The sequence below is a fragment of the Vanacampus margaritifer genome, chromosome 10 (genome assembly GCF_051991255.1).
Source record: "Vanacampus margaritifer isolate UIUO_Vmar chromosome 10, RoL_Vmar_1.0, whole genome shotgun sequence".
NCBI lineage: Eukaryota > Metazoa > Chordata > Actinopteri > Syngnathiformes > Syngnathidae > Vanacampus > Vanacampus margaritifer.
The window spans coordinates 28327309-28353485 of record NC_135441.1 but is presented as its reverse complement, the minus strand read 5'-3'; the positions used below and the strand labels follow the sequence as shown (position 1 = coordinate 28353485).

The 26177-nt window shown below is 53.3% G+C and overlaps 2 protein-coding genes across 2 annotated transcripts; both read right to left on the bottom strand.

The window, feature by feature from the left end:
- Nucleotides 1–913: 913 nt before the first annotated feature.
- On the bottom strand, nucleotides 914–4087 carry ppp1r15b (protein phosphatase 1, regulatory subunit 15B). Its single transcript, XM_077577433.1, has 2 exons — nucleotides 1987–4087; nucleotides 914–1677 (listed from the first exon to the last, which is right to left on the bottom strand). Exons 1-2 carry the CDS (start codon nucleotides 3364–3366, stop codon nucleotides 1462–1464), a joined length of 1596 nt encoding a protein of 531 aa, XP_077433559.1. The 5' UTR covers nucleotides 3367–4087; the 3' UTR covers nucleotides 914–1461.
- Nucleotides 4088–5060: 973 nt separating this feature from the next.
- Nucleotides 5061–26099, bottom strand: pik3c2b (phosphatidylinositol-4-phosphate 3-kinase, catalytic subunit type 2 beta). The gene is given in 34 exon segments (XM_077577429.1): nucleotides 5061–7005; nucleotides 7421–7549; nucleotides 7636–7742; nucleotides 7981–8053; nucleotides 9409–9526; nucleotides 9611–9735; nucleotides 9814–10015; nucleotides 11379–11488; nucleotides 11628–11784; nucleotides 12599–12768; nucleotides 13223–13359; nucleotides 13463–13592; nucleotides 13934–14026; nucleotides 14094–14201; nucleotides 14506–14686; nucleotides 14774–14868; nucleotides 15170–15263; nucleotides 15338–15526; nucleotides 15831–15973; nucleotides 16028–16142; nucleotides 16220–16387; nucleotides 16470–16592; nucleotides 17490–17685; nucleotides 17761–17794; nucleotides 18057–18203; nucleotides 18292–18355; nucleotides 19079–19158; nucleotides 19247–19358; nucleotides 20396–20516; nucleotides 20586–20746; nucleotides 21446–21564; nucleotides 22653–22980; nucleotides 22982–23303; nucleotides 25747–26099. Coding segments are annotated over 33 exon segments (4650 nt in total). The 5' UTR covers nucleotides 23284–23303; nucleotides 25747–26099; the 3' UTR covers nucleotides 5061–6786.
- Nucleotides 26100–26177: the final 78 nt, after the last annotated feature.

Sequence of the window (26177 nt, the reverse complement as noted above, 5' to 3'; positions counted from 1 at the left end):
GTACCCAAAACGAACACAAGGTAGAGACAAAAACGTTTCTCGCACGGATTTCAAGATTCTCGGATTACAACTTTCCCCCTCAATAGTATACACTTTTTGTTTTCAAGAAATTACATTTTAATACTATATGAGTACATCATTCACTCACACCCTCCTCCACCACCAAAACGACTTCCTGATCAATCATTTTTCACTTAAGTCATATGAAGACACCTGCCAATTTGACGCTTGTACATTGCATTCATTGCAGGCGGCTTTGTGTGTGCGTGTATTTGTCACAAGTGGACAGAGTGAGACTTCAAGTAAAGGTCAGAGGTCAGTTGATGACGAGTGTTGGCATTCACCTGAGATCCTCGGGTTCGTCTCCCTCCGGCTGCCCGAACGCGGACCGCAGCCCGCCCATCCGAACAGTTGTTGGGCCGATGTACTATTACCTTCCAAAATGGTATCCCATGCCGCGGGCGCCCCGTCGGATGTTTGCGTCGTTCACGGCGGCGCGACGGGCGAGCGCGCGCATCAAAGCAGACTTGGCCACGCGAGGGCGTCCGTGTCGCTGAAGCAAATCTTAACTCGCTGAGGGACGCCAACGATAACCACGGAGACAGTCAGTGTCAAAAGGCAAAGAACATGGCATTGTTTTTAAAAGCAATGGAGGAGGCGGGACTTCCTGGTTTTCATACACCAGCTTTGTTTCCGTTTCCTGTTTGCAACGTGTGGGCCACGTCCCAGTTCTTGCGCTTCCGCCTTTGTGCCCCTTGGTTGCGCGTTCCCGTCGACGGGTGCGAGTGTGTCGTGCGTCTGTCTCAGTTGTCCGAAGCATTTTATAGTGGGCAGGAAACGACGCTGATGTGTGAAACCCGGTAGCCCACCACATTTTCCTCCCCTCCTATTAGCTGACACGGATGCGCATGAGTAGCGGAGGGCTGCCTGTTGCTAGGCAACCACCAAGTAGTCAATCATTTGACTGGTTTATTGATCACGTGAGCAAACAACAGCAGCAGCAAGTCAGGCCACAAAGCTTACAAAAATAAAAGCATTTGTGTCAAAAATACTCCCCACCTTTGAGTCATTCTTGACTTCCTGTCTGAAGAATTAATCAAACGTCACAATGCTGTTTGGCTGTATGTCTCAATTTTTGATTTCAATTTGAGATCTAATCCATTTTATGTGGCCCTTCACAATAAAAGCCCACAAATCTGATACTTCTCAAAGGAAATGGAACAATGTCTTGTATGTCATGTGCTGTATGGGAAAGTGTCTCAATACTTTTGAGCGTTTGACCAGTGGTCATGTGATCACTCTTTGGCTTCCAACTGAACAACGTTCATACGTGGATATACATATAAAAAAAAAAATCCTATTTGTAATTCGTTTGGCATCAAAGGTTCGGCCTCGTCTGTCGCATGGGCAGCCCGTCGAGGCCGCTGCCGCCGCAGGGCGTCCGCAGGGCGTCCGCAGGGCCTAGTCGCTGTCGTGTCCGTTGATGCGACGGTACGCCCGGCGCCGATGCTCCGGCTGCAGGCAGTAAGCCAGGCTGAGTTCCGCCTCCTGGCAGCGCCGCAGGAAACGGCCTCGGTCGCGCGCCAGCTCCTCCCACGGCCCCCGACGGTCCTCCTCTTCGGCCGCGTTGGCGCCCGACGTAATCACAAACTCCTCCACCACGTCGCTGAAACGCACCTGAGCAACAAACAAAATAAGCGACTCACTACAAATAAATCAGGAACAGGAAGTAGAACTGCTACAAGTTAAAACCCCGCACAGTCGCTAGAAGAACAATAAAATAGTGCACAGTTCATAAACGCAAGCGCAACAAAATAAACACTGCACAGGAAGTAAAAGCATCAGAAAATAAAATCCCACCCAGGAAGTAAAAGTTTACCCAAGTAAAAAATTCTACAGGAAGTAGCTGTGTTAGCTTGCCTGGTGAAGTGGAAACAGGAAGTGATTCTCTGGTAGTGAGCTTGGATAACAAAATAAAAGCGTTACCTTTTTGGCAGAGGTCAAAGGCCGCGTGAAGCAGCCATCTGTTCTGTCAGCGGCGGGCGTCCGTGTCACCCTCTGGGGCGGGGCCTGCGCTTTCCCCGTGCTCAGTGGCGCCCGGAAGTTGAGCAAACTGTACGGGTCGGAGGGCGTCAACGACGCTAGCAGGAGGAGGTTTTCTGCCTCGTCCGCCTCGCCACCAGAGTCGTCCCACGCGTCCTGAGCAGAGGAGGGCGAGGTGACGGCGGGAAGGGGGCGGGGCGCCGCGCAGCTTGTGTGAAGCCGGGCGCTGAAGTGTTGAGGGTTGTACGGGTCGTCGCGGTGACACAACGACGCCAGCAGACGAGCGCTTTCCTCGTCCGCCGCGCCGCCGTCCTCGTCGGACGAAGACCAATCGGACGAGAGGTCGGACGAGCCCGAGCTGTCGAAGCCATCGTCGTGGGCGGAGTCTGCGTCCGATTGGCCGTCGTCGTCACTGTATGGGCAGCCCATGATGAAGGCGATGCCGACGTTATGGCACTGGGGCGCTGCCATCGGACTCATGTGACCCGCCTGCGTGTCAGTCACGTGACCCCGTGAGTGGCTCCGGTCCAGGGGCCTGCGGCGCTCGTCGCATGGCGCCTGGGATGAATGGAAGGCTTGACATGATTCCGTCTCGTCGACGGTCGCGAGACCCTCCGCCTCGCCATCCTCGGGCATGTGACCCGCCTCCATCTTCTCGCGATCCGGCGGCGCGTCCATCGGCTTGACGTTCGGATCGCGGCCTCGTTCCTCCTCCAGGCTGTGGTAGCCGTTGTCCTGGTCCGCAGGCGCCCCGCCGCCGTTGTGGACGCCGCCCGGGCCAACAATGGCAGACGCTTCGTCTTTGTGGACGCCGACTTCAGCGCTTCCGGCCAACAGGTCAGCGGAGAGCGCAAGGCGGTGATGCTCTTTTGTCACGGTCGAGCTTTGCGGGGGACAAAAGTGCTGTGCGTGGGAGAGAGTCGCCAACAGCGGGTGTCCTCCCTGCACGGGGGGCGAGGGCCTCGTCCGCTCGTCCTTCCAGGAGCTCCACAGGTCCGAAACGAAGAGAGTTCCGGAAGTTGCGGCCTCTTGGGGGCGCTCAACCTGGCCGTCGCCGAGCCACGACCAAGCGGACGCGCTGGCGTCCAGCCGGCGCAGAAGCTCGTCCTGGTCTCGGGCCACATGGCCCCGCCCCCCGCCGAGGCCCGGAAGGTATTTGGAGACGAAGGCCAGCGCGGGCCTGGACAGCACCGAGAGCAGGCCGAGCCACGAGCTTTCCTGAGCGACGAGGCCGGCGGAGGGCGAGCGCAGGGCGGAGGGCGAGCGCAGGGCGGCCGGCGAGGCCAAACCGCGGCCGCCATCGCTGCTCGCATTTTTAAACATGTTCGAAACTACAATTCACTCGCACACACACACAGCAGAATTTCACACGGTTGCTGACGGCTGTGACGTCACGCGGAGAGCTCCAGTCCACTTTTGGCTCCACTTGCCGCTAATAGCGTCCGCAATTGCAGCGCATCCAGCCCGGAGACATCGCACGTTTCACTCACTCGGACTGGCGAGCAGCCCGGCGGCCGTGAGGACAAGCGGGCTCCCGCGCAAGGCGGACCGCAACCCGGCCGCGGTCGTCGGCGTCACTTGGGCCGCTCGGAGGTCGTTGCTGCTTCGGCTTCGTTCTGCACGACGACGCGCTGGCGGGAGACGGACGGGGAACGCCAGGGACCGAGCGAGACCGCATCCAAGCCATACTGCGTCTCGGGACGCCGAGCGGAATGGACCGGACCGGACCGGACCGGAACGGACCGGAATGCTCCTCCGGTCGGCTCAGTTGATCTTCCTTTAGCTTTAGCTTAGCAGCTCGCCAACGGTCGAACGACGAGCTCAAGTCCCTTCACAAAAAAACAGCAATCCAAATCACGTCGAAAAAGTGACTTTTAGTGTCGGGTACGAGTCCGAAACTCCTCGTGCGGGCATTAATGTCGACTTTGGGGGCAAAAGTTTGGCCTCCAGTCGCGTTTGTCGCTTCCGCTCGGCGACCAAAAGATTTCATCAGAAAAGTCAAGGGAACGTCTGACAATGCGAGGCGGCGGGGGGCGGGGACAGAGGCAGGCAAGCAGGGAGCGTCGCGGTGTTACTCGAGCCGAGCACGCTGCCGACCTCTTACGTAAGAAGAAGACAACTTGTTCTTCGGTCATTACGTCACGTGTCCTACAGATTTCGAGGTGAAAAAAAAGAATGGTAAAAGAAGTACATTGACAATTTGACATGATGCATACTTTAGCTGTAGCTTAACCAACTTAATCGGCTCTTCTTAAAATCTTCATTTTAAAATACACAAAGGACAAGTTTGTTTGCGAAACTGCGGTCAAAACATTTCTGCAACTCTTTCACAATGCCACAAAAACTCTAATCCTAACAATTCTTTAACTGTCAAATGTTATTTCAAAGAATACCCCAATTTAAGAAAGCGTGCTGTCGTCATGGTTTTTATTTCAAATTTGGGCAAGTCTTGCTTTCGCACCCAAGTCGCGCCGTCTCAGCACAACGCTGCGGCGTTCTGGCCCGGCCTGGAAGCCTGCAGGGTGCCCAAGCAGGGGTGCGCGCATTCGTCTCATTTATTTCCCACATCAAAAGCTTGTGGCTCATCTGAAGGCGGACGTGAACAAAGTCAAAGTGCTCGAGCGGGTCTGGATGTTCTTTTTGTTCCTGATGTTTCAAGTTGAAATATCTGCCGAGAGGGAACTTATTCAAAAGAGCTCCACTTTTATTATTATTATTCGCCGTAAGGAATGATTTTCAATTCAAAATGAGTTGTGATGCCTTTGACTTTTGGACAATCATCATCATCATCATCATCATCATCATCATCATCATCGTCGTCACGTATGAGGGAGGGGTACTCATGCTATGACCAAAAAGTCGTTTTTTTTTTTGGGGGGGGGGGGGGGGGACCAAACTGCCGTTGGACTGTACTAGCACTAAACGGAAACGTTTTGCAAGTTGATGAATGATGTGATTAGTTCACAAGAATTGTTTGACTGCAAAAAAAAGAAGAAAAGATTAAACAAGCAAACACGTCAGTCTTCAGTTCAAGTTTATTTTCGAGTGCAAATCATACAAAACAAAGTGAAAGTTAAACGTTCGTCTAAATGCTTGCTGGATGTAGAATGGAAACATTTCCACGTTACGCGTTTACATTCGGCTCGGCCGGTGACGTCACTTCCTGTCCCGGCACGCAGCGTTTATTCTTTGCAGATTTCAAAAGGTCAAAGTTCACAGTCGATGTTTGTTGCAACAAAAGGTTATAAAAGTAGAAAATCACAAGTGCAAAGAGGAATGAAATGAAAAGTTCAGTCACGTGACGCCGGTCCGGTTGCCCTGACGACCGCCTCCGTTTCCCACAATGCATCTGTGATTGCGCAACAGCTGCATAAGAGCGGAAGAGGAGGAGCTTCTTCCTTTGACAATCCATCCATCCATTTTCTTAACCGCTTGTCCTCGCAAGGGTGGCGGGGGGTGCTGGAGCCTATCCCAGCTGTCTTGGGGCAGTAGGCGGGGTCACGCCCTCAACTGCTTGCCTTTGACAATCCAAGCGCTGCACATCCTGCGCTCTTTCGTCCACCTCCGCTTCGCACTCAAACGGGGCAAAAGTGAGCGCTCGTCAAAAGGAGAAAGATTTGTTTGACGCCATCAAACCTTTAGACGGCCACAAAAATTACTTGACGGTCGTGGAAGGTATTAGTGGGGGGGGGCACTAGTAAGACATCATTGTTCAGGATTAGCCCTCAATTCCAAATCAATTCTTCCATTAGAATTTGAATTGAGGTGGCAAACAGGAAGCAGAATTGAAATGATAATAAAACATGAAGTTATTCAAGTGTTATTGGAAGGACTCGTTGCTTTTTATCAGCATGAAGCCACAAGGCGGCCATCTTGCTCCTCCCATCTCACAAGCAGACTACGTTATAAATTCTACGGCAGGCGTGCAGAGGAGACACACACGGCTCGTAGGCCGTTGGTCTAAGGGGCGGGGGCGGAGTTTGTGGCGAAGGTGGTTACGAGTTTTTAACAAGTAAAAAAATGAATGAACAAGTGGAAGGTCTGTGCTGCTTTCAAGACCCTCTTTTCGCTCATTTCCTTCGACCTTAATATTAGATTTGGCAGAGGCAACTTTTGTTGAATTACAGTTTCAATTCTTTCATTAAAATATGCACGTTTCCTCCTGTTAACATCATTAAACATATCATTTCTACATGTAGTTGTCCTCTTGTTGATGTTGAACAAAATTTAAGTGCTGCCTCAAATGTTCTCCAATTTCCATAATGTCAGTGAATGGGAGGAGCAATATGGCGTCCGCAAAAGTCTCGGCTATCGACTATCCAGTCGTATTTTCAGATCGGTGCATGAAGCGCATTCAAATGTTTGGATATGCTCGATGAGAAGTGCACTCCATTTCCCACAATGCCTTGCGTTTTCCAAGCATTTTGGTCTTCGTTTGTCTCTTCTCAACGAGATCATGTGATCATGTTCCACTTCCTGTCAAGTTGCAAAATGTGCAATTTGACACGAGCTTGCCTGGCGTGCGCTCGTCATCTAAACAAAAATGTTTCCATGCAACTGAAAGGCAGAAAAACGCTCACACGTGCACGTGCACCTTCTACGAGTGCAACTCAAAGTTTGTACGGAAAAGTCGTCGAGTGCCGGAAGTCCTTCAACTAACGTGCACGGAGCGCGACTTGACGGACAATTGAGCGCACGAGAAGGAGGTGGAGCTTTTCCGTATGCGCTCTTGCGCTCTTGAGCTCATCGCGGCGGCGGCGGCGGGTGTTGGCGCGGCGGCGCGTCGGGCCGGACGGGCGCCAGCGGGTGCCAGTCCACCCAGCGCTGACCCGGGACCAGCGCGCCCAGCGGGACAAAGGACTCGCCCAACGGCGTGTTGTCCCAGAAGGCGCCGTCGGCCAGCACGCGCACGTGCAACAGGCGCCGCTGCAGGTCGCCGCGCGGGACGCCGTCGTACACCAGCTGCAAAAACACGCACACACAAAAGAAAACGCGTTTCAAACACTTTCCCACAAATCCCAACGACGTCGCCTAATTCATTCGCATCCTTTTGTGATCACAAGAAAAAAAAAAGGTGAATTGAAAGTGAACTTTTTTTCTCCACAGGCACGAGAAGCTCCGCCTCCAGCTGAGCTCAATTCCAGCGGTGAGCTGTCGAAAGACGAACGATGCGATTGGACCAACGTTTGTGCGGTCGAGCGAGCGACCGCAAAGCCTTCGTGCTGCCTCAACTTTCAACTTTCAACTTTTGCTTACATTCTTAACATAAAAAAATGAGCCATTTGACATTTTGTCAATCTGAAAAGTTGTCCAGTAAACATAAGTTTGCGTGCGTGCGTGCGTGCGTGCGTGCGTGCGTGCGTGCGTGCGTGCGTACCATCTCGTTGTATGTGGGGTTGCAGGTGCGTCGCGCCGCTTTGGTCTTCCTCTTGCTGGACTTTTGCGGGTCCGGCAGCAGGTAGAGTTTCACGTACGGGTCCGGGTCAGCGCCGTCCTGCAGTGGCTGCTGCTGGCACGCACGTGCACACACACACACGTTCACGTCAGCGCATGAAAGAGCGGACACGTGCGCGCGCACACACACACACTGACCAGGCCTCGGATGTGCATGACCATGATGAAGAGTTTGTCGTTGCGGTAGCAGATGGACAGTTTGACCTCGCCCGACTCTTTGCACGACCCTGCAGGCCACGACGTCTCTGGGCGCACGTGCACACACACACACACACAGTACACAAGTGCACGACCGTCAGTACACACAATTACACACACGAGCAGGACTTGCATCGTCACGAGCTTTTTCTTGCATACGTGATCAATAATGTTTATTGGCCCAATGAGAACAGCTCATGCTGCCCTTTAAACCCTGTGTGTGTGCGTGTGTGTGTGTGTGTGTGTGTGTGCACGTGTTTGTTTTAGTGTGGTGGACGTGCGCACCTGTTTTGCTGTTGCTCGGTCCCGGCTGCTCGTCTCTCGGGAGAGGATGGAAGAACGTGTACACCAGATCGCACTGCACGCACACACACGTGCACGCACACGCACGCACACGCACTGTATCATATTCTGCGTTCAGGAAATATTTGTTGATGTGCGCTGAAAGTGGAAGGACCTGATACAGCTCAGCTGACCCGCCCTAACTGGGTGTGTGCGTGTGCAAAGCTGATATGACATGAGCACTTCTGAGAAATGCTGTGTGTGTGTGCGTGTGTGTGCGCGTGCGTGTGTGTGTGTGTGCGTGTGTGTAAACAGAATGTTCCAACACTGAGCTGAGTTGAGAGGTCATGTTCTTGTGGACGTATGCTAATATGCTAATATGCTAACGTTCCTGATGCTAACTCCAATTCTTGAAACTGCAAGAAAAGTCGCTCTTGTGTTTACATTTGCACATTTAAGGCAAATCTTCATTTTCCAGCACTTTCATCATAAGAAGAAAACATTTTGAAGAATGTGAAAAAGTTCCCTGGTTTCTGGCGGGTTCATCTTTTGTGGCTTTGCTGTTTCGCTGATCTTTTTTTTTTTTTACAGCGTGCTTTTGGGTTCGTTTGTTGTTGTTGTTTTTACAGTGTGTGAAAATCCTCAACGTCCCAAACATAAAGTGTCGTTTCTAACAGCTGTTTTTATTACTATTTTTATTTTTAAGGAAACAAATGGATCGATCGCCGTTATAGTTTTGTTTCTCAAATAAATGTTTTGGATATTAGTTGGATTCTATTTTATTGTTATTATTTTAAACACTGAGCGTGCACAAGCCAAGCGGATTTAATAAGAGATAAAGTATGCGAGAAAATGCTAACGTCTATCAAGAAAAGTGCATGTATGACGTGTGTGGTGTTGACCTTAAATCATACCTAATAAATGAAAAATATATAGTATAAACGAAAAAACTGTATAGTAAGTCAATAAAAAATACTTTTAATGGAAAAAAAATGACTAAATGAAAAAAGAGCATATGATAAATGAGAAAATATTCATAAAAAAACCTCAAAATCATATCAAAATGGAAAAACATAATTAAGGGGAAAAGAAATTTATTGCAGATTTCCATTATCGCGGGTCGTTTTTGGAACGCAACACCGGCGAGAAACGCGGGAACGTTGTATGAGAAATGTTGCAAAATTCTCGTCCTCCATTTGATGGACGGCTTGCGAGTGGATGTTCATCAACATTTTCACAAACTACAAATGTGGTTGGCACAAAAGGTGACTCCGCCCATCCTAAAGCTGACTCCGCCCATTGGCTTCCTTTGGGCCAATGAAAAGGAAAGCGACGCGATTGTGACGACGACTTCAGAACAAAACTAACAAACAGGTCTGCCAACATCTTGCACTTTTGCGTCCTCGCCAACGTGCGGCGCCGGCAACTGACCTGCGCCACGTCGGGCGCGGCGTGGACCAGATGCCACACGTAGCCGTTCAGCTCGTCCTTGCGCCGCTCCGCCGCCGCCTCGCCGCGAGAACGGCCGATCACCAAGCGGCTGGGGAAGCTGGACGGGTGACACGGGTGACGCGGGTGACGCGGGTGACGCGGGTGAGCGAACGCCGGCGTGCGTGTGCGTGCGTGCGCGTACCTGGGCAGCTTGCAGGACGGAAACATGAGTCGGAGTTTGCTGTGAAGTTCCTGAAATTCCTCAAAAGTCCTCTGCACCAACTGCGCCTCCTGCTGGCCGTCACGCGCCACCTTCACCACGTAGGTCTGAAAGACACGCGTGCACGGGCGTCACCGGGTGGGCGTGTCCGGCCGGGAGGAGGAGGAGGAGCGTGCGCCACTGACGTGAGCTTTCCCGCCGGCGCCGGCGCGCACGTGCGCGCACACGTAGAGACTCCGGATGACGCCGTCGCTCTTGGCCGAGTGCACGCGAGGCGCAAACGACAGCGAGGGCGCGTCCTCGCCGCACGCGAACTTCATCTGCGCCAGATTGTGGATGAAGAAGTTGAGTTTGGTCGCAACGCTGCCCAGGCTCGACTCGATCAACCTGACACGCACGCACACGCACACACACACACACACACACACACGCGCGCACACACACACACTCACACACACACACACTCGTGTTGATGGTTGACCAAAACCAAGAAGAACTTTTTGTGTCCGTCTTCACTTTGAATTGTGACGACGTCGTGGTTTGACTTTTGCCAGATCGCGAAGTCACTCAAGTCAAGTCAAGATTTCAGGAGCATTTTCAAAAAAGCGTCGGCGTTTGCTGAAGACAAAAAAGCCCGCAAAGTTCCCATGGCAACGTTTTGTGATCTTGAATGAACAACAAGTTGTTGAACGATTGAGAACGATGGAGAAGCTACGAAGCTTTCCTACTGGATGCGGAAGAAGGTCTAATCTGTCTTGGACAGGGGACGTCTCAGCCTGATGTCTCAACCAGGCTAACTTTTGGAATTTTCATTTGACTTCATTTTTTTTTAATGGAGTTAGTTTTAATTCGATTGTTCTATTATTAGTTTTAGTTATTTAAAGAAAAAGGCTTCATTTTAGTTTCGTTTGATTTAGTTTCACCGCCGGCAACATGTCTGCGGTGTGGACGCATTTATATTTTGCTTTGTTCAAATGTCCGTGCTAAATAAATATTTTATAATAATATTACATTTGAATTTATTATAAACGATGCAATGAGCGTAAAAATGGGCCTCAGGCATTTCTCCTTTTGGGTTTTCGGTGTCGGTCGAAAACGTTCATTTCGCTGCAACGCTAAAAGAAAGTAAAGACGTTTCTTACCTCGCGTTGCATCTGAGCTGAGTTCAATGAAAAAAAAGGAGGCGGGCCAAAAGTCACGCATGCAAATTTGGCGACATCATCTGAAAGTGCTTTTCTATTGGCTGCTGCTCGATGACATCATTTCTCCGTCACGTCCTGATTCCGGTTCTCGCATTTGAAATCGTCTCCGAAGGCTCACGTGTGAAATCAATTAGCAAAGACGAAAACGGAAAACATTTTAGCTAGAATTAGAGTTAGTTCGTTTTGTAAACATAATATGTAGTTTCAGTTCGTTTTTGTTTTTTTAAAAGCATTTTCATTTTCATATTATTTTAACAGAATCATTTTTTGAATATTACTTCTTCTTTTGCTTTCATTAAACTGCTTTTTTTTTGTGCTGATAGAACATGATTTCCTCCTGCAGATTTGAGATCAGAAAAAGCTCACAGACGTTGCAGACTTTGCGACTTCTCACAGCAGACGGACGGACGGACGGACGGACGGACGGATGTCGCAATCAACACGTCATGTCAACCACGACATACAAAAGCTTACAATTTGAGTGATCCTGATGTGGAAAAAGTCAAAGCAGCACTGCACCCGTCACGTGCACATGCACGTGCGCGTACCTGGTGAAGTACATGGTGGCGTCCGCCTCCGACTCGTGAGGCCTGAGAGCGTCGTACACGTACTTGAGATCGTCGATGTGGGACAGTTCGGGAATCCCGCACGACACCATCTTGCAGACACAAAAGCGTAATGCAGACTGGGCCCACGTGGGCCCACGTCGGCCCGCGTCGGCCCGCGTGGGCCCGCGTGGGCCCGCGTCGGCCCGCGTCGGCCCACGTCGGCCCGCGTGCCCCCGCGTGCCCACCTACCAGGCCGAGCAGGTTGAGGAAAAGGTGGGCGTGCTTCCTGATGAGGTTGTAGGCCTCGCAGCAAAGGTCCACAAAGTCGTGGAAGCGACTGGACGGTTTGTCGCCGCCGTTGATGACGTACGCCATGTCGGACGTGAAGACGAACGGGGCGCGGTCCCTGCCGACGGCAAACGCAAGCACAAGCAACGTCAACATCCCACAAGGACGTGCGAGAGCTTTGGACATGACGACCGTCAATAAATCCAGATTGCGTTTGTATTTAGTCAAGTCACGTGTCATTAACTCATTCACTGGCAGCCATTTTGACTGAAGCAAGCCCCTTCGCTCCCGGCTGGATTTTGACTGATATATTGTGCTCAATTGCCATCAAAACAGGCCAACAGAAAGATTCTCTCTGTTTCCGTTTTGCAGCAATTACAATTTGAATATAGCCAAATGTCATCAATATTCACAAATCTGTTTGGAAGTGTGGCGAAATCAGCTTTTTTTTTTTTTTCAACATGGCCTTGGTTGATCTCTTTTGCTCTACTGCCACCTGCTGGCCGTTTGTGTAATGACGACCATTGCCTCAACCGTTGCGAGGCTGCATCAAAGCCTTCTGTCTGCTTGAGCATAAAACAAAACGTATTAATACGTCTTTGGGACACTTAAAAAGTGTACAAATTGGACGTCTTCACACGTGCAAATGAGTTAGTGAGATTTCAAACATGTCACAACATTTTCCATGAGGTGACAAAGCAATATTTGCAAAGGATGCCGATTGCAGCAATTTGTGTCCTTTTGTGAGGACGTCCGGAAAACGTCCATCGGTTTGATGAGCGACTCGTCAATGAATTTGGACGTCTGCCAATGAGAAGATTGAAAAAGAAAAAAAAAAGGAGCCAAGAAGCGACAAGCTTCATTTGGAGGTTGTTTGCACGTCGACCAGCAGGCGGCGCTCTCGGGGGGCAAAAAGGCCAAGTTGCACTCACCGCTTGATGTTGCCGAACATCTGCGCGTGTCCCAAGAACTTGCCAAAGTCGATGTGGAACATGTGCCCGCTGGTCTTCAGCATGATGTTGTCGTTGTGCCGGTCGCAGATTCCCAACACGTACGTGGCCACGCAGCAGCCGGCGCACGAGTAGATGAAGTTCACCACCGCCTGCGCACACGCACACACGTGGGCAACTGCAGGCGCCGTCACGCGGCAAGACGCGCTCGCCACTCCAAGCGGCAAAAATGAAAACACGCCGACACACGACAAATGGATCCAAAGTGTTATTCAAACTGACTGCAATTTGTGCTCCTTTGGGCCGTGCCCGCCTTGGCCAGCAGGTGGCAGTAGAAGACGTTACGGCAGAGCTCAGCAGCTCTTTTTGCGCTGAGAGCGAGCGGTCGTTTGGCGGCATCGAGTGGCGTTAGTGCTCCCAAGATGGCTTCCGAATTGCCACGACGTTGCTAAGCTTTCCCACTGAATGCTAGCATGAAGCTAGCAGGCTGTTCTTAAGGCAGCAAAGGCCTTTTATTGTTTGAAATGCAAAATCATTTTCTTTCTGTTTTGCGTTTTCGGAGGAAAACGTTAGCTTCGTGTGTCCGCGTGTCCGGCGGGCCGCTACCTTGTCGTACTGCTCGTCGGCAGGGTTGTGCTTCTGCAGCCAATCGGCCAGCGGGCGGTCTTTGAAGGACCCCGTCACGCCGTGCTCCACCTGGATCTTGCGCAACGTGTCCGCCTGAGGGATCATCTCCACCATGCCTGGAGCCAAACGTGCACGTCAGTGGGCGGGTGTGCACGTCCGTCGGTCCGTCCGTCGGCCCCCCCGTCCGTCCATCCGTCCGTCCGCCCGCCCGCCCCTCACCGCGGCCTCGGCCCGTGGAGAAGCACTTGAAGAGGACCATCCTCATGTCCAGACCCTCCTGGATCCAGATCTTGTTCATGATGCGAATCACTTGCAGCGTCAGCATGTCCTGCCGCAGATCTTCGCCTGACTGGGAGGGACGAAAAACTGGATTCCATCGTTTTGAAAATACGCTACATTTATAAGCCAAAAAATCCAAAAATATAAATGAAATAATGAATGAATAAAAAACAAAATATGAATAAACACAAAATGAAAAAAAAACACAAATATAAATAAAACAATAATACTGAATGTTTTTCAAAACAAATTGATAAAATTATTCAGACAACACAAAATAAAATGAATTAAGGCAATTACGAAAGCAAAAAATAATTTGAAATGAAAACGACGGAAAGGAAGGCGAGGCAGAAAGCGGCGACCCCACAAAAGCGCGACCCCACAAAAGCGGCAGCGAGCGGGCGGGCTGACCTTGAAGATGACGCTGACGTCGTCGCCGAGTGGGTCCACGTTGCGGAAGGACAACTTGAGCGGGACGGCGTTGGAGTTGAAGAAGGAGCACGCCTGCCGCACACGGGCGGGACAGAGCGGTCAGCGGCGCCGACCCGGAGCACACGGACGCACGGCTCACCTGGATGTGGATCCCGCGCACCAGCAGCGCCGGGTTGAGAGGAAGTCTGCAGCTGCTGTTGAGCGAGAAGAAGCGCTTCATCTCCTCCAGGCCGTCCCGCAGCACCGTCTGACGCAGCACGCGGCAACAATCCGGCATTGAGCAACAATCGGCACCTGCGCGTCCATTTGTGGCCTTCGAAGGCGCCGTTGCCGCGGCGACATGAAACGCGTACGGCGGCATTTTCCAAACACGGCTCAGCGAAACTGCCAACAAAGCCGAGCCGGCACCGGCCATTTTGCTTCCCGCGCATCATCGTGACAAGAAAAGCTGCCGGAACTTCGGCCCAAATGCTGATTTTGTTTCAAAACGTCACATTTGGGAGGAAAGTCCAGGAGCGGAAAGCGCAGCGGACATTTTGCGAGCATCTGACCTGTCTGGCGGCGGGCGCGGCGTCTCGGACACTCTGGGCCACTTTGGCCAGGATGGACACCATCCAGCACTGGCGGTCCAGCTGCTCTCGGAGGCCGCGGCCCGCGCAGCACAGCAGGGCGGCCAGCAGGTGCTGATAGCGAGCGCGGAACTGCCGGTCCTGCAGGTTGTCCTTCAGCAGCCTGCCACGCCCGCGCCGGAGGAACACGGTTGAAGCGCGCAAGAAGCGCAACGGGACAAACGGCGCCCGGCCGGCGGCCCAACATCACCAGAAGAGGTGGTGAGCCACGCTGACGTCTCCGATGGCGCGACGCAGCAGGAAGCGCACCAGCGAGCTGTCCAGGTAGCACTCGTACTTCACCGCCTGCCGAGACAAGACGCAAAGACGCCGTTCAGACCACATTCACGCCATCAGGACCAGGAAGCGCCAACCAAATCGGCGAAAGAATGAAAACAAAACAATGGCAATAAACAAAATGAGAAATGTCATAAAATACATTCAAATGAATGAAAATAAAGTACAAATAAAAATCCATTAAATCATTGAAAACATAAAAATGAATGGACAAAATAAAATGAATTTTTTTTTTTTTAAAGATCCAAACAAAAGCGAAACCTTGGCTTGATCACTTCCCTAAAAATCCCTCAATCGAGATCCCGCCCACCTGCACCAGCTGAGGCAGGAAGTCGATGAGCTCGGGTTCGGAGATGGCATCCATCCACTGGACGGCCGTCCTCCGAAGCTCCTGGTCGGGGAACCTGAAAGGCCGAGCCGTTCACGGGCGGCGCTCAGGTAGGCACCGGAGCCCCGCCCACCCGCCCGTCGTACTCACGAGGCGTGCAGCAGTCCCAGCGCGTCCAGGGGTCCGGGGCAGGCCCACTGGGCCAGCAGCGCGTAGATGTCGGGCAGGCAGGCCCACTGCCAGCAGGGGGCGCTGGCCAGCACCAGCGGCAGCGCGCCGCTCTCCGCCTGGCAGAAGGCCTTCTTCTCCCAAAGCGCACGCTCGTCCTCGCACGTCAGCCTGCGAACGCAAAACACGCCGACGGCGCTCAATCGAGCGTCGATGGCGCTCGACAATCGATCGTTTTTGACAAAACACGGATTTCAAAATTTTTTGGAGCAATACGACGCAGAGCGATCTTTGGGTCGCCTTCGAAGACCAAAACGGCGTTCTCGACGACGCTTTTCTCTTGAAACAAACGTGCAGCATTTCGCCGTAGAAGTCAATGTACTGACGAGTTGGGCGGGCTTAGCAAGTGGCAACACAAGATGGCTGCCAGCGGCTTCACATGCCTGAAGCGCACGTGCACAAAGAAATGTCTGACCAGAAGAAGGCCTTCTTGTGCAGGATGTCGCGCAGCGCCGCCTGGCTGGCGCCGTCCAGTCGGGAGAAGTCGTAGCGAGGACAGAAGTCGGCGGCGGGCGGCGTGCTGAAGTGGACCTCGAAGGCCGACGACGGGAAGTCAACCTGCGCCAACCACAAGCGTCACGAGCGCCGGGCCCAGGACGCGGCCGGCCTCACCTGCAGGATGACGCTGTCCGGCTGGCTGAAGTTGGGCGAGTCGGAGCGGGCGTTGACGCTGCCTCCCGCCGTGGAAGGCCAAAGGCCCAGCAGCTTCCTGCCGCGCGTCAGCACGCTGCACATGCCGGCGTGTCAAAGCGGGTCGACGCTCCCGCGCCGGTGCCGCGCCGGCGCCGGCGGGAAGACACTTACTGCCTGAAGTCGAAGAGCGGCACCGTCACCCAGCCCAGAGCCTCGGCGCCGCGTCGCTGCCTGCCCTTCTCTTCGCCGCCACCGGGGGGCGGCAGGGCGCTGGCGTACAGCGTCACCGTCAGCTGCGCCTCTCGGGGAAGCTGACTGATCTGCACCGGGAACGTCACCCTGCAGACGTACGGCGGGCGGGAATGAGGTGGCGACGGGAGGGAGGCGCAAAAGACGGACAAACGGACGGGCGTGTGCGTACCGCTGGTCCCACACCACCAGGTGGAAAAGGTATTTGCAGACCGACTGCTTGCTGGTGTGCTGAGGCGCGCAGAGCTCCGCCCCTCCGTGAGTCAGCGCGCACGACAGGAAGAAGGCCTCGTAACTGGAACGCACACGCAAAGATGACACGCAAACCTGCTGGTGAAAATGAGATTTGAAAAAAACGCTCCATGAAAGCGCAAACGCGCACGCCGCAGCCCCGCCTCTTCTCACAGGTCAGAGTTCAGGCCGGGTTCCCGGGCGGCGAGGCCACAAGTGACCAACGCGTGAGCACTGCAAGGGGCGGAGCTTCAGTCCAAGTGGCCTTCTCTTGCTCGGTCCAAGAAAAAGACTGGCTTCACCTTTCAAGATCTTCGTCTGCGTTTGCTTCCACTTTGTCTGAACAACATCGACGCCGCCCGCTCCCCGCATCGACGCCGCCCGCTCCCCGCATCGACGCCGCCCGCTCCCCGCATCGACGCCGCCCGCTCCCCGCATCGACGCCGCCCGCTCCCCGCATCGACGCCGCCCGCTCCCCGCATCGACGCCGCCCGCTCCCCGCATCGACGCCGCCCGCTCCCCGAATCGACGCCGCCCGCTCCCCGCATCGACGCCGCCCGCTCCCCGCATCGACGCCGCCCGCTCCCCGAATCGACGCCGCCCGCTCCCCGAATCGACGTCGCCCGCTCCCGAATGTTGCGAGAGGGCGTGCGAGCGCAAATGTGCGCGACACTCACTGACCACGTGAGTGAGCAGCGATGGAACCACATCCATCAATTGTCACTATATTGTGAGAGGTCACATGATAACAGCCGACATTTTAAAATCAAATAAATTAACCACCAGAGGAAATCAATGAAATACAACTTCACTTTTTTTTTTTCTTTTTTTACAGATGTGCTGCTTTTCCAGTTGTGACCGTGTTGTGGACGTTGCAAGACTGCCGTGATGGTTCCATCCCAATTAGTGAGTTTGGTGCCAGGTGAGCGTGCGTTTTCGCCGGAAGTGAGAGGAAGGTTACCTGGCGGCCCATGTGACGGGCACGCGGTGGGCGGCGTAGACATTGAAGGAGAGCACGGCGGGGCTGCGTCCTGCCTCCTGGACGGGCGCGGCGCCGGCGCGGTTCTGCGGCGCCGTGTGAAAGTTGGCATTGAAGGTGGCACAGTACAGGTCCACCAGGTCCAAGATGGCCGCCGTCAGCCTCTCCACCACCTTCTCTGCCGGAGCGCGGAGCAGACGCGCGTGAGGACACGCGGAGAGACGGACGGACGGGAAGACGGACGGCGGCTTACCTCGGTTCTCCCGGACGGACAGCGCCGATGCGTCCTGCCCGTCACAAAGGTCACGTTCGGTTGGGAAAAACGTGCAACACAACAAGAAGAATTTACTTTTGCTTTTGTTTGTTCTGATGTGTTGATGGCCGTTGCCACGGCGATCAGACACGCAAGACGCTTCGACCGCATTCAGTCAAAGCTTCAAGCTGCTTTGTAGGCCGAACCGACACCAACGTTTGCTGTGCGGGACGAAGCCCGTTTGTGCCGTTTACCGTTGGCGGTGCGGCAGGATGCCAAAGAGAAGCCACGCCCACCTTGAGGACTTTGGGCTGCAGTCGACAGGGACAGGCCGGCAGCCGGTCGAGCGCCGCCGTCACGTCCGGCGTCTCCACCGCCGCCAGCGAGCTGCACAGCGCCTTCACCGACTGGACCAGCCGCTCCACGCGCGGCGCCAGCTCCGCCTGCCGCGGACCGGACGGGTCAGCGCCGCGCTCGCCGTCGGCACCGTCGGCATCGGCGGCATCGGCGACATCGGCGGCGGCCGCTTACCTCGGACAGCACGAAGCACTCGGCCTCGTTGTGGAAGGTGTCCAGCAGCAGCGTCAGCGCCTCCCTGCGCGCGAGAAAACAACATTCTTGGGCATCACAACTTCCGGCGTTCTTTCAAATTCAAAGTGACATTTGTGACAAATGCAACATTTGCACTTATTTTGAAAAAAAAAAAAAAGATTTATTGCAGCGCTTCTCGTCATGTGAATATCGGTTGACACGTAATCATCGGTTTTGGCCGTGTCAAATCCTGCGCCCGTTTAGCTCGCATCCGAATTTGGTCTCCGCCACAAAAACGTGTACAAAAAGAGTGTGCGTGCTCTTGTTAAAATAGAAATAAAAATAAAAAGCTGCCATTGACATTATGGAGCGGAAAAGCGACAAGTTGCTGGATGTTGGCGGTCGCGTCCTTCAAACCTGGACTTCGCTCAACGTTGCCGGCACACGCAGCGAGCAATGAAACTACGACAGCAGCCATGTTGGATGTCATGCGCTGGAAAATTGGGGTTGTCAACTTTTTTTTTTCTTTTTTTTTGCGCTGGTGCATCAAAAGAAAAGAAAAAATCTCCCGCCCTCAAACGAGCGACTGTCCAAAAGGTCATCCTCAGGTCAAAGGTGAGTTGGGAGCGGACGCAAAATGGGAACGCCGCGAGTGGATTGTGACGCGAGCAAGACGAGCCCCGACGACATCCAGGAGACCGGCGGCGACCAATCCCGTCCAATCCCGCAAGCCTGCCGGTTGCGCCATTTTGACAAACGCGTGCAGACATTTGGCCGACGCCCCCACCTGGTCACCGTCTGCTTGATGGGTCGCTCCTGCAGCAGGATGGCGTGGTTCAAGGTGGACGCCAGCTCGTCGTCGTCCTTCTGTCGGGTTCAAAAGCAGAAAACGTTTTTGCATCCACAAACTCCTTCCGACCGATCACGTCATTGTTGCGTGTGCGCGTGCACGCACCGTGCGCGCCAGCTCCGTGTTGATGGAAGATCTCGGAGTCAGGATGAGTCGAAGGTCCCAGTCGAACTTCAGACATTGTTGCACGAACTCCAAACCTGACAACGCCTGACAGCTGGACCAGAACAACATCAAGACGTCAAAAACGACCTTCATCGCAACACAACGTGTCCAAAATGGCCGCCAATGCAATGTCAAAACCACAGGACGCCAATTGACGGCGACCTTTCCAAAAGTTGCGCAACATCTCGCGCGAGAGCTCCGACATTTTCAAGGCGCTTTTTGCTTTCATTGCTTCATTTCGAGTCCGTTTAGTCAGAAAGGCTTCGTTCGGGTTTTTCTTGTATTGCAAAATGTTGTCAATCCTTGAAAAGGACAAACTGGGAACGTTGGAAGCACGACAAGCGTCGTCAACGTGCTCTCTTTTCATCCCAAATCAATTCGGTTGAGATACGAAGCAAAAAAAGTTGGTAGCTGGCGTCGCGTTTGCGGCTGAAGAAGCCAAACATGCAAGATGGCCGCCAGGGTGGAGTCGCCGGAAATTGCGTTACGTCAAAATCAGCAAGTCAAAGTCGTCATCAAAAAAAGTATCGGCTGAAAAGAAAACTCAATACTGAGAAACTATTTGAACATCAAGTCAGATTTATTTTGAAAATCAAAGTCATCACTCACAAATTCTGGCATCTTCAAATCATAAAATAAGAAACATAAAGAAGCTCGTGGATGACGTGAAAGATCGGCCATGCGACCAATCTTCTCTCAAGTATCACAAAATCCGAAATCCGCGTCAGGAAAAGCAAACTTGGCTCAACACGCTTAAAAGATTTGAAAGTCGCCAGAAGCTGCCGACAAGGTTTTCCGGCGCCCGCAAACCAACGCCACGTCGTCCAAATTCACGCGCGTGAGTCGCAGCAGCGGCGCCACTCGCGTTGCACGAGACGTCGCAAAGCCTTCGAGTTCAGGAAGAAAAGCCAGCGGGCGAGCGAGAGAGTGCGAGCGAGAGAGCGCGAGCGAGAGAGCGCAAACGGGAGAGCGCGAGCGAGAGAGCGCGAGCGGCCCGTCTGCTTCGTCGCCTGCGAGCTCCGTAACGCCGTCCGTCCCAAATGCTCATTTTGGAGGACGCCAAAAAGAAGAAAAGAAGGAAGCGCTTACTTTTGGAGGTACTCGTCATGTCCGCACACCTTCAGCAGGTAGTCGTCCACGTCCAGGTGGTCCAAGTCCTCGTGAGCGTAGCACAACGTCTGGTAGATGATCAGGTCGGCGGTGGAAGAGCCTGCCACGCACGCACGCACGCACGCACGTGAGCCGGCGAGGCGGCGTGCAAAGGTGCGAAGGTGCGTACCGTCGCAGGTGAAGGTGAGCGGCTCTCTGAAGTGGCTGCTGATGACCGTCACCTTGACGCCGCCCGGCCCGCCGCCGCGGTTCTCCTCTTGCCCGACCCACGGAGACCAGACCAGGCCGGCGTTCTTGGAGCGTTCGTCGTGCGGGTACGCCCAACGCAGCCTGCACACGCACGCACGCGGGTCACAAAAGCGCCCAAAGGTCGCCGCGCTCGTCAATCCGGCGAGACCGACTGACGACCACGTTGGACCTTTTCAACACATTCGTCCAATCGCTTTTTATTCCTCAACAAATTGATCCTGCCGGTTTTTCAATGTTGCCATTTTTTTTTTTTCTCACAAAATCAAACAAGCAAATGTTTGCAATTTGTTTACAAGTTGGAACCAGGAAACTGCGAAAGACCGCCAGCCAATAGCGGAGGTCCACTTGGAATCTGCCGGGGTTCGGGGAAGGTTGGGTCCAAGAGAGCCGCGGTCCTGCGTGTCTCCTGCCTCCAACACAGGTGCTGCAAATCATCAGCTCATCAGTACGTTCTGCGGGAGCCTCTCAGCTGTGTTGGAAGAGGGAGACATCGAAAACTCTCTCGGACCCGACTTGCCTCCCCCTGGTCTAAGTCATCGTTTCTACATCGCAACAACGAGGCGCTCGAAAGCAGCCATGATCAAAATGGGTTCACTTGAGCATTGATTAGTGGTGACATTTACTGTTTGACGAGAAAAAAGGCAAACTTCAGCTAATGATTTTTTGGAAAAGAGATGCTGACAGAAAAAGGTTTGTACGTCCCTGTTCTGTTCTGTCCTGTTCTGTCCTGTTCTGTCCTGTCCTGCGCGTGCGTGCGTGCGTGCGTGCAACCCTACTCACACATCCAGCATATGGCAGAAAGCCGCCACTTCCTGGTCGCGCTCCTCAGACACCTGGAAGAGTTCGTAGCCGAAGCCGCTGGTCCGAGAGCCTGCCGGCGCCGGCGGCAGCGCCGGCACCTGTCAATCACACACAGGACAAAAATCAGCACGGCAACGAATAACGTGAGCATCGGGACTTAAATTGTTGAATTATAAAGTATAACTGAACTCACGATTTTACTTCAGTTGCCATTTTAAAACACATTTTTTATTTTAGCATTCATGCTAGCATTTGTTTTTAGCACGCATGCGCCAAGTAAGTTCCGGCGCGCTCGTTTGGGAGCTGCAGTTACCTACGTTAGCCACCAGTGGCGCTGCGTGTGTGTGAATTGGGAAAAACAAGGCAAACTGTCAGTGCAAGATATGAAGTGAACGACGACAATCATTTTTTTGCCCCCCCCCCAATAATATTTCAAATCTGTGGGACATCCTCATGTTTGCACCTGCCAAGAAGTCAAGCTAAGCTAAAAGGCGGATGTCGTTTTGAGCTTTTCTCCCTGCGCGCGATCGCCGGTGCCTCGGGTCAGTCATGTGACAAACGCTTGCAAATCGGGACTCATCGCCGCCCGCAAGCGCCACCATTGAGACGCCCTCCGCTGCCGTACAAAAAGTTATTGGTCAGAGGCACGAAGGGGTTGAACCCTGGGAGGGAATTGTTTGCAAACACAACGGCTCAAAACTCCGGACTTCTCCTTTAAGTTCCGTCTCAAATGTTCTCCAACGTGAATCCTGTCAACGTATCGGATGGGAAGGCAAGAAAGCTTTCTTGGGAGGAGCAATATGGCGGCCTGGCGGCTTCAAAAGTCTTGGCCTGGCGGCGATCCAGTCATCGGCGTTCTGCCCGCTCACGACAACAATGACAGACGTTGTGCGTGCGTGCGTGCGTGCGTGCGTGCGTGCGTGCGTGCGTCAGAGACCACAACAACAGCAACTTGTGTATTTTGCCCATTTGCATACTTGTGAGGACATCCGTGCCTTCCACTCGCAGACACGAAGGCCGCCGCTTGCATTGCCAATCATTTGGGGCTCATCACAACTGAAGATTTGGGCGCAGATTTGCGCGCTCGCCGCGAACGGACGTTAAATCCACTCAAATGACAGCATATGAAAACGGCGGTCTCGCCGTACGCTAAATGCGGTCGTGACACGCCACGTTGGCATCTTACCGGGTCTGCCGACGCCCGGCGCCGGTTCTCGTTGCTCTTGGCGACAGGCGCGTACGTCCTGGGCGGGACTTGAGGCGGGAGGGTGTTGCTCCGCCCCACCGGCTTCCCGGCTCGGTCGGCGATGATGTCATCGTCGTCGTTGAGCTCGGCCGAGGGGACTTTGGGCGGGTCGGCGTCGGGCGTGTACACGTTGATGTTGCGGGCCGCCGCGGGCGCTCGGACCGGCAAGAAGGGATTCTCTGACCCCGACGATGAAGATGGCGGCGCCGGCGGGACGGGGTTCCGCGGGGGGACGGCAGGGGGGGGGGTCGTCGGGAACCCTTTGGAAGCCTTTGGTCAGCTGGGGGCCATCCAGGATGTAGAGGGGTCCCGGCACGGCGGGGAGAGCCGGCGGCCGGCGGGGGGAGGGGTCCGACGGGGCGGGCTCCCCGGAGCGGTGCTCAGCGGGGACGGTTTTGTCCCGCTTGAGTCTGGAGAGGGCGTCGTACTCCATCTGCAGGGCCTCGGCCAGAACCAGCTCCTTCTGGCTCAGGCCCAGAGACTCCAGGCAAGGCCAGCCGCCCCCGCCGCCTCCGCCGCCCCCGCCGCCTTCCACGCCGCCGCCCTCCTTCTGGGTCTTCGCCGCAGACATGACGCAAACGTGGCGATCCGCTAAGAGGACGCACAATCACAAGTTGGTTAGCAACGCAACATGGAGGCCGTCCCCCCGAAACCCATCCCCCCCCGCCCGCCCGCAAGAAGTTTTGTTTATGAAAATATTTACAATATGCTTCAACAATGCAGCTTTTTTTTTTAAGGAATAACGTGAACAAAGGAAGAAAAAAGACGTTTCCCGTCAAAGCAGGCTAAACGTTGAATCGTGTCAAGCAGCGCGAAAGGAAGGAAAACGCAAAGCAAACGCGTTGTCGCTTGGAAAAACACGCCAAGAGGAAACAGGAGATGACCTTTTTTTTTGGGTGGACATCCTGAGCACATTGCAGCCGCCCGCCGTCACATGACCCGTCATAATCCCGCCGCGGCGGCACATACAACCGTCAGAGGACAAACTTTATACAATCGTGCCGTAACGACAACTTGAATGGGAATTAAAAAATGTTTTGGTCAGCAATTGAATGCTGTTCCCGTCTTGGCCACCGGGGGGCAGTAGAAAGACAGACGGACGGACGGACGAATATGCTGACCATCCATTCAGAAGTCTCAACTCCGCTCAGCTCATCAGTGCGGCACTAATATTAGTCATTCTTTCCAGAGGATAAAGAATACATGACTGAGAGCGCTCATGTCATCTGCCCGCATGTTGTCGATGCGCTTTTTGTGTTCAGTCTGTTGCTTATAAGGGGTTTGAATTGCACAACTCGGAAGCTATTTGGAGTTAGCATTAAGAAGAAAAAAAACTAAGCTAAAGACAAAAAAGTGTCACAATTGTGTTTGCTTTCTGTTAGTTTGAGAGTAAACTTCAGCCGGGAGTCGGTTGTTTGCTTGCTTTTCTCTTTGACGGGATCGAGACGAGTCAACATGCAGCAAACATAACGTGCGTGCGTGCGTGCACTTAAATGGGTCACAGCTGCTTCTGGAAAAGAAACATGCACCTCCCCCTCCTGGGACAATAACACCCCCGCCATGTTTGACATGGACAATGACCGGCTAGCTATAATCACCAGTGTGAGCGTGTGTGTGCGTGCGTGTGCGTGCGTGTGCGTGTGTCACAGGAGCAAAGTCAGACTTTTTGCCCCTGGGAGTCACAAAAAAGGGGGGCGGGATCAATGGCAACCTTTCAGCCACACACAAACACTCGCACACTTATCAATTGAGATATCGTGATGATGACGAGGGACCATTTGACATCATCGTCCTCATCCTGACGTCATCATAAAGTGAATGACAGGTGAGCCCCCCCATCCCCATTTGAGCTGAATCAGCATTTGAAGGAAGGCTTCTGATTGGCCAATTGGGAGGGCAAGCAAGCAGCCACAATATTCAGGTCACGTGGCTGCTTCACACATGCGCGCGCGCGCACGCTCACACACTTGTCTTTGTATCATCGTGGGGACATCTCATTGACAGAATGCATTTCCTAGCCCCTCCCCCTAACCCCAACCATCCAAAAGGATTGCCTACCCCCATTCCTTATCCTAACCTCAACCATAACCCAGTTCGAACCTAAACTCTAAAAGCAAGTCTTGACCCTCAAAAAGAGGTCTGAACTTGTGGGGACCACCCAAATGTCCCCACAATGGTAGTTACACCCTGGAAAACACGCGTGCACGGGCCCCACAATGTAGCAAAGACAAAAGCACGCACGCTCTCCTTTTCCGTCTCGCACGCGCACCGCATCCGGACAGAAATGACAGTGACGTCACAATCTTTCCGCACTTTCGCTCTCTTATCAAAGTTGTCCAGGCACACGACAGCAAATACGTCATATTTTTAAATACGTGACCATATTGAGCATGACCGAAGGATAAATCAAGCGTGTACATCCGCATTGTATGAAACCAGAATTTAAATTTAAAATAATAATAATAAAAAACACCTGCACCTAAATCCATTGATAAAAACGGAACTTGAACCGCAGCCCGTCGATTTGCTAGCCCAAAATGCATTTCCGCTCACTTCAAGTAGCACAAGACTCTGGGGTCGCTTTACACTTTAACACGGACTTGTACTTCAACATTTGCTAAGAGTTGAATTGGCAAATTTTGCACGTTTGGGAAAATTTCCAGTTGAGGGCGGCGGCGAAGCGGAGCAGTAACGACCCACTTCTCAGCCCAATATCTTGTCCTACATTTATTTTGGGCGGATTACATTCTCGCCGATGTTTACACCTAGTCTTTCATGCAACTACTAATCTAACAAATATAACCTACGTGGTCGCTACCGGTCACACGACTCCATCTTGTTTCAGTTGTGCGATTTTTCGATGCAGTTTGGCATGAGCGCTCGTCGTCGGGACAGTCGCGAGTTGACCGAGCGAGCGTCCAAAGGTGAAAAGCTAGCCAGCCTGCGTGCTAAATGCTAACACGGGCTCAAAGCCGTGCTTATTACGCATGCTAAGGCGCTAAACTAGCGATGAGGCTGAGCTTGACCGACTTACCCGGATGGCTGACTGGCGGCCCGCAAGCCGGTTCACCGCAGCCGGCGTGCTTGGGCGGCGCAGGCAGCCTTCTTCATCGGAACTAATATAACGGCTCAAAAATCAAATCCAAATCCCATCCGAGTGAGCGCAGCAGCGAGTTAATCCCGGTTCTTCCGAGTTGCCAGCGGTGGCTTCCTTCCCGCTGGGGCGAACAATGCGGCGGCAGTCTCGCGGCTCCCCCGCAGGCTCGGAGCCAAGCCACACCGACCGCAGCACACGCTCGCCGGATTCGCTTTTATTTTTTTAATTTCATTTTTTTTTAACCTTCCCCTCCGAGGACCAAATGACATCCAGTCCAGTTCGAAATGCACACATGTCGTATCCGCAAGTTGTTTCAAAGTAAAAGAGTCAAAAGAGTTTAAAATTGGGTTCAAACGAGTTGACTCAAA

What these genes read in the sequence shown, in the direction of transcription:
- ppp1r15b (XM_077577433.1), bottom strand. Translation starts at nt 3,366, where the DNA reads ATGTTTAAAAATGCGAGCAGCGATGGCGGCCGCGGTTTGGCCTCGCCG. An exon ending in CTTTGACCTCTGCCAAAAAG is followed by an intron (nt 1,678 to 1,986) that starts GTAACGCTTTTA and finishes TTTGTTGCTCAG; the next exon opens with GTGCGTTTCAGCGACGTGGT.